We start from the raw sequence: 10,899 nt of genomic DNA, 5'->3' as shown, positions 1-10,899 counted from the left end.
CCTCAGGCTCAGACCCTCCTAGCTCCTGGGGGGGGTGAATTGCAGCAAACTGGCCCGGGGGGGGGGGCATTGCCTTAAAGGCATATGAAAGTGGCGGGCCGGGGGGGGGCGGGGGTAAAGGACCGGTATAGCGAATATTTCCGCATCAGGAAGTGGCTGCACTAACCTAGGGCCCCGGAGGCTTAATCTGCTCACGAGCGAGGAGCCTATGGCGTCCCTGGTGTACGCTGAAGTCCCCACGTGGTTTTCACTCCTGTATAAAAGTTTCAGTAGAAAGTGGCCCAATGTCGTGATTTTGCCGGGGGGGGGGGGTGAGCAGGCGGAGACCAGCGGCAGATAAGTGAGGCGCGAGCCGCTTCCCCCCAGCAAGCCTTTCCCCCACCCCCCGCAGGCTGCGGCTCGGAGCCGGACCGACAGGCGCGTTAAAAGCCCTCCAGCCCCCGGGCCAGGCGGAGCCGGAGCGTGACCCGCGGCGGGGGAGCCGCGCTGACCATGAGGACGCGGGAGAGGCGGCCGGACGAGCGAGCAGAGGCGCTGCTCTGAGCCCGGGCTTTGCTCGGCTCCCGTTTGGTTCCCCGGGGGAAGCGCAGCCTGGCAGGACGCTAGAGCCCAGCCGGGCCGACAGCAGGGGGGGAAGCGGTTGCATGTGCGGATCTGGTGCCCCGCTCCCGTGAGCTGGCTGCAGGGGAGCTGCCCAGCGAGAGGACCGAGCGGAGCCGCCCTGCACCCAGCGCCCCTGGCGTGGCTTTGCCGGGCGGGGTGTGGGGCACCAGCCTGGTTTCCTCCCCGCCGGGTATCAGCTGGATTGCACGTAACCCGGCCGGGTCCCTCTCCCCGCTCAGCCCCGATGACGCCAGACTGAGAGCTCGCCCCCGGCTCGGCGGGACCTGGAGAGCTGAGAGCCTGCGCGAAGGGCCAGGCAGCCGCACGGCTCGGCTCGGCTCGCCCTGGGGATGTCCGCTGCGCAGTGAGCCGGCTGCGGGAGTTGCTCCGTCTGCCCTGTGCGTGGAGCTCCGTCTGCTCCCCCGCCCCACGGGGGTGGCTGCTGTCCCCTACAGCCTCCCTCCCTCCTCCTCTCCCGGTGCCCCCTGCAACCTGCCTGCTCCTTCTTCCCCCTAACCGGGCTCCCCTGGCACCGCGCCCCCCAGCCTGCTGCCCCCTACCCGGGCTCCCCTGGTACCTCCTGTCCCCAGCTGGGCTCCCCTGGCACCTTCTATCCCCAGCCTGCTGCCCCCTAACCGGGCTCCCCTGGCACCTCCTGTCCCCAGCTGGGCTCCCCTGGCACCTCCTCCCCCAGCCTGCTGCCCCCTAAGCGGGCTCCCCTGGCACCTCCTGTCCCCAGCTGGGCTCCCCTGGTACCTCCTCCCCCCCAGCCTGCTCCGCCCAGACCGGGCTCTCCCTGCACCCCCTCTCCCAGCCTGCTGCCCCTACTTTAGACCTTGGCGCCCCGCCTCTAGCTCCGCTGCCCCCCAATTTGGCTCCCGCCCCCCTAGTGGCGCTACCATCCCCCCCCCAGCTTGGCTGCCCCCGCCCCCCTGCCCCGGGCGCTGCTGCAGGGGAGCGACCTGAGCGGAGCTGCCGGCGGCCGGGACTGAGCCGGGCTCCCTGCAGCGGATCGGGACGGCCCCCAGCTCTGCCCCCCGCCCCAGCGCCCGCTGCCCGCCATGGACGGGGCGGCTTGGAGCGGAGTCCTGGCCGCGTTGGTGGTTTGCTGGTTGGCGGTGGGCGCCGGGGGCTCCCCGACGCCGCCATCCCCCGTGGGGGGCGCCCCCCCGGACACCTGCACGTCCTGCGGCTTCCGGCGGCCCGAGGAGCCAGGCAAGGTGGACGGGGATTTCCTGGAGGCGGTGAAGCGGCACATCCTGAGCCGGCTTCAGCTGCGGGACCGGCCCAACATCACCCACGCCGTGCCCAAGGCGGCCATGGTCACGGCGCTGCGCAAGCTGCACGCCGGCAGGGTGCGGGAGGACGGCCGGGTGGAGATCCCCAGCCTGGACGGGCAGGCGAGCGGCGGGACCCCGCTGCACGAGCAAGTGTCCGAGATCATCAGCTTCGCCGAGACAGGTGGGCACCGCGTTCCCCCGACCCCTCCGCCTCATCCACCGGCCGTCGGTCCGTCCCAGGCACCCCGTGGCCCCGAGTTACCCACTTTCACGCGGCTGCCCTGTGCCAGCCACCCCATCCCCCTGGCCATCCATCTCAGCCACCCAGCCGCCGGTCCGTCCCTGGCACCCCGTGGCCCTGAGTTACCCACTTCTACCCGTCTGCCCTGTGCCAGCCACCCCGTCCCCCCCACCATCCATCTCAGCCACTCCCTGCATTACCCCCTTACACCCAGCCACCTCGTCTCCCTGGCCATCCATCTCAGCCATCCCGTCCCCCCAGCCATCCGTCCCAGCCACCCCACCCTGTTCCCACCGACCATCCATCTCAGCCAACCTCCTGCATTACCCCCTTACGCCCATCCGCACTGTGCCAACCACCCCATCCTCCTGGCCATCTGTCTCAGCCACCCCCTGCATTACACCCAGCCACCCTGTCCTTCCAGGCATCCATCCCAGCCACCCTGCCACATTCCCCCAACCCCTCCACCTCACCCACCCGGCCGTTGGTCCGTCCCAGGCACCCCATGCCCTGAGTTACCCACTTCCACCCATCTGCCCTGTGCCAGCCACCCCGTCCCCTTGGCCATCCATCTCAGCCACCCTGTTCTCCCAGCCATCCGTCCCAGCCACTCCGCCATGTTCCCCCGACCCCTCTTCCTCACCCACCCGGCCACCGGTCCGTCCCAGGCACCCCGTTCCCCTGAGTTACCCACTTCCCCCCGTCTGCCCTGTGCCAGCCACCCTGTCCGCTTGGCCATCCATCTCAGCCAACCCCCTGCATTACCCCCTTACCCCCATCTGCACTGTGCCAGCCACCCCATCCCCTGGCCATCTGTCTCAGCCACCCCGTCCCCCCAGCCATCCATCTCAGCCACCCCCTGCATTACCCCCTTACACCCATCTGCCCTGTGCCAGCCACCCTGTCCCCCTGGACATCCGTCTCAGCCACACCATCCTCCCAGCCATCTGTCCCAGCCATCCCACTGCATTACGCCCTTCCACCTGTCCACCCTGTGCCAGCCACCCCATCCCATCCCCCGCAGCCACTCTTCTGCGTCACCCCCTTCCATTCGTCCACCACGTGCCGGCCACCCAATCCCACCCCCAGCCATCCATCCCAGCCACCTCTGCATCTCCCCCTTCCATCCGTCCGCCCCATGCCAACTGCCCCATCCCACCCCTGGACATCTGTCCCAACCCCTCCATGTCACCCCCTTCCACCCATTTGCCCTGTGCCAGCCACCCTGTCCCCCAGGCCATCCGTCCCAGCCACCTTTCTGTATTACCCCCTGCCACCCATCTGCCCTGTCCCATCCCCCGTCCCAGCCATCCGTCCCAGCCCCTCTGCATCACCGTCTTCCAACTGTCCACCCTGTGCCAGCCACCCTGTCCCCCTGGCCATCTGTCTCAGCCACCCGTCTGCGTTACCCCTTCCAGCCGTCCGCCCCGTGTCAACCACCTCATCCCACCCTGCTGGCCATTCGTCCCAGCCACCCCTCCACATTATCACCTGTCCTCTCCATGCCAGCCACCCCATCCGACCCCTGGCCATCTGTCCCAGCCACCTCTCCACCCCATGTCAACCACCCCATCCCACCCCCCTGTCCATCCGTCCCAGCTACCCCTCCACATTACCCTCTTCCATCCAACCTCCCTGTCCCAGCCACCCCTCCATGTCAACCCCCTTCCATTTGTCCATGGGTCCATCCCAGCCACCCTATCCAATCACCTGATCATCCATCCCAGCCACCTCTCTGTGTCACCCAGGTGTCTGTCAGTCCATCCCAGACATCCCATCTCACCCTGCCCTCTGGCCATCCATCTCAGCCACCCCTCTGCATCAACCCCCTTCCATCCGTCCATCTTGTCCCAGTTACCCCCTCCCACTCCCTTCCATCCATCTTCCCCATGCCAGTCACCCCTCTGCTTCACCCCCTTCCATCCATATTCTCCGTCCCAGCCACCCCTCTTTGTCACCCCTTCCATCCATTCACCCTGTGTCACCCACCCATCTGTCAGTCCATCCCCCAGCCATCTCTCTCAGCCCTACCACCATGTCATCCCCCTTCCATTTGTCCTCAAAATGCCAACCACCCCTTTGCATCAACCATCCATCCATCAGTCCACCCAGCCACCCCATACCCCTGGGCATCCATCTCAGCCACCCCTCAGTGTCACCCCTTTCTGTCCATCTACCCTATGCCAGCCACCACTCTGCTTCAACCACCTGTACATCCATCCACCCCAGGCCAGCCACCCCTCTGCATCACCCACCCACCTGTCCATACATCCCAGCCACCCCTCTGTGTCATCCACCTGTTTGTTCGTCCCACCCACCTATCCATCCAACCATCTCACACCAGCCACCCCTCTGCGTCACCCACCCATCTGTCCATCCACCACATGCCAGTCACCATTCGGTGTCACCTACCCATCCATCCCACCCAGTCACCCCTCTGCCTTACTCATCTATCCATCCCATGCCAGCCCCCCTTCCACTTCACTCACCCATCCAGTCATCCATCCACCCCATGCCAGTCACCCTATCCCAGCCACCCTTCTGCTTCACCCACCCATCTGTCCACCCCATGCCAGCCACCCCTCTGTGTCACCTACTCAACTACCCTTCTGCTTCATCTAGCCGCCCATCCTTCTGTTCGTCCATCTATCCATTCCAGACATCCCTCTGCTTCACACACTTGTCCAACGATCCATCCACTCCATGCCAGTCACCCCGCCACTTCACCCAACCATCCGTCCATCCACCCCAGGTCAGCCATCCCTGCTTCACCCACCCATCTGTCCATCCACACCCAGTCACTCTTCTGCCTCACTGATCTGTCCATCCACACCATGCCAGCCAGCCCTCTGCCTCACCCATCCATCTCTCCATCCATCCCAGTCACCCCTCCACTTCATCTGTCCATCCACCCCAGGCCAGCCATTCCTTTATTTCACCCATCTGTCCATCCACCCCTCTGCTCCATCTATCCATCCCATGACAGCCACTCCTGTGCTTCACCCATCTGTCCATCTATACACCCATCCAAGGCCAGCCACCCTAAGCTTTGGCCATCCATGCATCCTCTTGTCTGCTTCACCCATCCATTTGTCCATCCCATCCCAGCCACCCCTCTGTTTCACCCATCTGTCCATCCATCCATTTCCCTCATGCCAGACACTCCTCTACTTCATCCATCCATCCATTTGTCCATCCACCTCTCTGCTTCCCACATCCATCCATTTGTCCATCCACCTCTCTGCTTCCCACATCCATCCATCCGTCCACCCACACCTTTGCTTCACCGATTCTTCCATCCATCCCATGCCTGCCACCCCTCTTCTTCAACCATCAGTCCATCCATACATCCATCTGTTTACCCATCCCTCTTCATCCATCTGCCCACCCCATGCCATCCATTCCTCTGCTACATCATTCTACTCACCCACCCTATGCCATCCACATGCCCCGTGACATCCACCCTCTGCTACACCACACCATCTGCCCATCCCATGCCATCCACCCATCTGTTACAATATTCCATCTGACCGCCCCATGCTATCCACCCCTCTGCCACACCATTGCATCCACCCCCTGCCAAGTAATTCCATCCATCTATACATCCTCTTTTCCTCTACTTACATGCCATTCAACCCCCTCTGCTACCTCCATTTCCCCACCTCCTCTTTTACAGCCATTCTTCTACTCATGCCATCCAACCCCCTCTGCTATACCCAGTCACCCATCCATCACCTCTGCCTGACGCACAGATTCATCCATCCACCCATCCGTTTCCACTTGTCCTTCAACAATCTCTGCAACCCTCACTTATCCACTCCATCCGTCTCTCTATACCCTCTAATTCCTCTGCTACACCAATCCATCCAGTCACCACATCCACTTTACCCATCTAACTGTCATATCCTCCATCCCCTTTGCTATACTTATCCATTCACCCACACTCTCCAGCCCCACTGCAAAATGCATTCACGTCCTCTGCTCCATCCATCCATCCACCATTCACATGCCTTACAGCCCTGTCTGTTCCACCATCTCGTCTCTGTATGTCCTTCAGCCTCCTCTGTTGCATCCTTCCAGTGTACCCATCGATCCACTGTACACATTTACTGCACCCATCCATCTACCTACCCACCCCATCTATCCATACTTCACCTGCACCCATGTTCCCTATCCAGCCAGCCACCTAGTGTATTCATCCATCCACATACTTTACTGATCTTTCCACTTAATCTATCCATCTTCTACTATGTTCCATCTTTTATGTACGTTTGTCCATCTGCTCTGGCTTTCCGTCCGTTCATCCATCCATCCACATGTGCACTGTATCCATCCATCCAACCACCCACCCACAATACCTGTCCATCAACCATATCAGTCCTATTCATCCAGCCATTGCACCTGTTCATCCATCTGATCCGTTCGCTGTATCTGTCTATCTACCCTGAAGTATCCATCCATCCATCCTTCCATTCATCCACTAGATCTATGTCCTTTGCATATCCATCTATATTGTCAATCTACCATAGGTACATGCCTGTCTTCCTGCTGTATCCCTCAATCCCTCCAACAATCTGCTGTATCACTAAATTTATTTCTATCTGTCTGGGGTATCTGATTACCCACCCATCTACAAAATCTATTCGTATGTATACTGCCCATCCATCTACTGCATCTACCCAACTACCTATCAAAAGCATATACATTTACAGTATCTGTTGTGTATAAATGAGATAGATACGTGCTTGTCTGTTTATATTCACATAAATATTTATAGGTCTATATATTACTTATGAATATGTATCTCTTAGGTGCTCTTATGCCATATGTACTGATCTAATGACACTGTGCTGTTGATTTCCTTTCACTGTGATCACAGTTTATAGAAAAGTTGTGTTGACATGTAATAGAATTTTTTTAGCATTGATTTTTATTGCCGTTTATTCTTTTTACCATTTTCTTAAAAGTCTAATGCTATGACATCACTGCTGGGGTTGCAGTTTTATTCAGTACTCAATTGACAATCACTTATTTTTGTAACACCTTCCAAATCTGTTTTATATAAAACGTACATAGACACAGCAAACATGATAAGGTACCAGAAACATTATATGCACTGCCTGGGCCTATCAGACATATTTTGAAGGGATCTGGGGTGACACACTAAGACTCTGACTATACAAAACCCTTGAAAGATATATAAGTGGACAAAAAGAACAAAGGTTCCTGGGCAACCGAAAGGGATAAAAATCTGTGTTTGGCAATATGCAGAAAGAAATCAGATTGTAACAGATTAGAAATATCTGTCAAGTATCAGAGGGGTAGCCGTGTTAGTCTGGATCTGTAAAAGCAGCAAAGAGTCCTGTGGCACCTTATAGACTAACAGACGTTTTGCAGCATGAGCTTTCGTGGGTGAATACCCACTTCGTCGGATGCAAGAAATACCTGTTAATCCTATAATTTTAAATAGCAATCAGAAGAATGTAATTAGAACACGTGGGTTAAAGGCATGCTAAAAAGTCTAGACTGGACATTTATCACCTAAAGCATAGCTGTGTGATACTTGTAGTACATAATTCCAGCAGATACAAGTAGTTCTGGTACCTTTCATGCAGTTAATTCTTTTGGTTGCAAATAATGTATTACAGCTAGACATTGGGTGGAATATCAGTGATAGTTTCACTCATTTAATTCTGACATTAAGAAATACATTAAGACCAGAAGGATATTACTATGATCACGGCTGCTTCATTTTGACCTCTTTTTAGAATGTATGGGGTGGGGGAAAGGCAGAGATCAAAATCTGATGGGCGATACCCTGCTACTTAAGAAGAGTAGATCTAGATTAGTTTAACCCTTTGTACAAGTGGACATGCTTTTGAGAACACTTTCCCCGGTGTTTTGGATGCTATCTGTTAAGTAAGATTAGCATATGAGAAAATTGTAACAAAATCCTTCATTAGTCACTGAAGCTTCACTGGTTGCTAAAAAGCCTTTCCTGTAAAAACCAAAAGGTATCTGAAAGCTGAACCTTTTCCTGAACTAATTAGTAGATATTAAGGTACAAATGCTGTACTTTTCAGGGTACTCTGACACCCTGCTTGAAATCTCTCTGGCTCTAAAGAATTTGTGTTGCTTTCTGCTATCTGACATATTCAGCTATAGCCAGGTTTGCTCTGGGAAGTCACTTTTTAATGTATTTCTCGTACAAATTCTGGATCTTTAATTCAGTGCATTATTCCTGGCTAATAAATTCTCCCAGCAATTTTGATCAGTTATGTTCTAGCATTGTTTCTGAATCCACAATTGTTCAAATAGTATATTTTCTTCTTGACTTAATGTTGCTGATTTCTCCTTCTCTTGCAGATGATCTGGCCTCATCTAGAGTCCGCCTCTATTTCTTCATCTCAAATGAAGGGAACCAGAACTTGTTTGTCGTTCAAGCCAGCCTGTGGCTTTATTTGAAGCTGCTTCCGTATGTCTTAGAGAAAGGCAGCAGGCGAAAAGTAAGAGTCAAAGTCTATTTCCAAGACCTGGACACTAGCAACAAGTGGAATGTGGTTGAAAAGAAAGTTGATCTCAAAAGAAGTGGCTGGCACACTTTTCCCATGACAGAGGCGATCCAGGCTCTGTTTGAGAAAGGAGAAAGGAGACTGAACCTGGATGTTCAATGTGAGGGCTGTGAAGAGTATTCAGTGCTGCCAATTTATGTGGACCCTGGGGAGGAATCCCACCGGCCTTTTTTAGTGGTGCAAGCCCGATTAGCTGATAACAAACACAGGATCCGGAAAAGAGGCCTGGAGTGTGATGGCAGGACCAATCTATGTTGCAGGCAACAGTTTTACATTGACTTTAGACTCATTGGGTGGAATGACTGGATCATAGCGCCATCAGGTTACTATGGGAATTACTGTGAAGGGAGCTGCCCAGCCTACTTGGCTGGAGTCCCAGGATCAGCTTCCTCTTTTCACACTGCGGTAGTGAATCAGTACCGCATGCGAGGGCTGAACCCAGGCACCGTGAACTCCTGTTGCATTCCAACCAAACTTAGCACAATGTCAATGCTGTACTTTGATGATGAATACAACATTGTGAAAAGGGATGTTCCCAATATGATTGTGGAAGAATGTGGTTGTGCTTGATTTAAGGTGTGTTTCCGGGGGGAGAAAGAGAACATTCCCGTGCTAGATGGTATTGGAGGAAGTTTCACTGTGTATCCAGGCATCGGTGTTAAGTCACTGTGGAAAAGTCTGGCCAAAAAAAGTTTCACATCGGTGTCAGGACAGTGACTATTTGTGGATCTTGGACATTTAAATATTCTACCACTTATAAACTAATGCTATGAAATACTTTATACACACCCACACATACACACCCACACACACATACACACACAATACAAGTAACAGGAAGTCAGTCACCAGTGACAACATAACTAAAATGCCTGCCAGTACAAGTGAATGGGTAAGCAGCTGTTTCCCCACCTGCCTGGGAAGTCAGACTGAAATGAGCTCTTTTTGCTCATACAAAAGAACACAAAAAAGAGAGAACATAATATATTCTTGCACGCAGGTGTCAAAATCACCAAACTTAAAAAAAGACCATCACCTCTTAGGTCCAAAGGGAAGCCGCAGTCCACCTGCCTATGCAGGTGATCACTTCCTCTTAATTTAAAAATCTCCTAATATAAACACCACACATATCCTTATCTTCCAACAGCACTTCCAGTAAGGAATATCATATGATAACATGAGAGAGGGAGAGAGACACATAAGCAGCTACTGTAATTCTGAGACTGTTTCTGTATTCTTCTAAATCACGTTTGGTTGGCATTATTTGATGCTTTAACTGACTGCTAGAAATCCATGGACGGCTATATCTGTTGTGCCATTGAAAAGGGGCTTTTCTGTCATATCTGGATTGTGCTGACCATTAGCATCTCACTGTTCTAAGAACAAAATATCAAAGTTGCAATCTGTGTGTTTCAGCAGGAGACTCCGCAAGGACATGTAATGTGGGAGAAAAACAAACAAACAAACAAAAACAAATGCTACCACAACTAAACCAATGAACCCTAAAAGGAATTACAGTAATGTGGTGGAGACATTCTGAAAAATGCTGTGCATTTAATAACAGGTGAAGAACATTTTAACAAGTCTTGGAAAGGAGGAGAGTGCTTTCAATTTCTTTACCAGGAAGTGTCAAGAATGGCCATAAAGATCAGAAAATAAAGATACAGCATAGCACTTGCAAACTGCTTGAATGCACATATTATAGCACTTGCAGATTTCAATGCCTTGAAAAGTGGTACTTGATAGTGCACTTATCTTTGCTCACTATCTAGGTAAACAGGTGCCGCATGAGCTATGCAATTTAAAGTGTTGACCCATACTAGACAAAACTGGACTTATGATATGACTTTTTTATATTTTTTATACTTGAAATTAAATCTTTTGCTTCTTTTTTAAAGCGAATGATTGCTTTTAATGTTTGCACTGATTTAGTTGCATGATTAGTCAAAAAAACCTGCCATTTGAAAAAAAATGTTATTTTTATAGCAGCAAAAATGAATACATTTAAATGTATTATACATAAATTTTGGAACCAAAGAGGCCAACATATTAGTTATAATTTTTATGAGATGGCAAAGCCATCATATATCATGTAGTTGTACTGAGCAATCCTTCACATGGCCTACCGATTCTTTCAGGGTACAAAATGGATTCTGTTTGTTCTAGTCAATGTCTTTTCTATACCGTACGCACATGGAACGTA

At 53.1% G+C, this 10,899-nt stretch overlaps 1 protein-coding gene across 1 annotated transcript; it reads left to right on the top strand.

Annotated features, from left to right (window-relative positions):
- The first annotated feature begins 1,265 nt into the window (after nucleotides 1-1,265).
- On the top strand, nucleotides 1,266-10,197 carry INHBB (inhibin subunit beta B). The gene is made up of 2 exons (XM_039493533.1): nucleotides 1,266-2,064; nucleotides 8,491-10,197. The coding sequence occupies exons 1-2, from the start codon at nucleotides 1,665-1,667 to the stop codon at nucleotides 9,264-9,266; spliced, it is 1,176 nt and encodes a 391-aa protein (XP_039349467.1). The 5' UTR covers nucleotides 1,266-1,664; the 3' UTR covers nucleotides 9,267-10,197.
- The last annotated feature ends 702 nt before the right edge of the window (nucleotides 10,198-10,899 follow it).

The sequence above is a fragment of the Mauremys reevesii genome, linkage group 11 (assembly GCF_016161935.1).
Source record: "Mauremys reevesii isolate NIE-2019 linkage group 11, ASM1616193v1, whole genome shotgun sequence".
In the NCBI taxonomy this organism is placed as follows: domain Eukaryota; kingdom Metazoa; phylum Chordata; order Testudines; family Geoemydidae; genus Mauremys; species Mauremys reevesii.
The sequence above is the reverse complement of the archived record's forward strand: the minus strand, read 5'-3'. Positions and strand labels throughout refer to the sequence as shown.

Coding starts and splice junctions, on each gene's coding strand:
- INHBB (XM_039493533.1), top strand. CDS start 1,665: ATGGACGGGGCGGCTTGGAGCGGAGTCCTGGCCGCGTTGGTGGTTTGC. Junction 2,065..8,490: donor CATCAGCTTCGCCGAGACAG/GTGGGCACCGCG, acceptor CTTCTCTTGCAG/ATGATCTGGCCTCATCTAGA.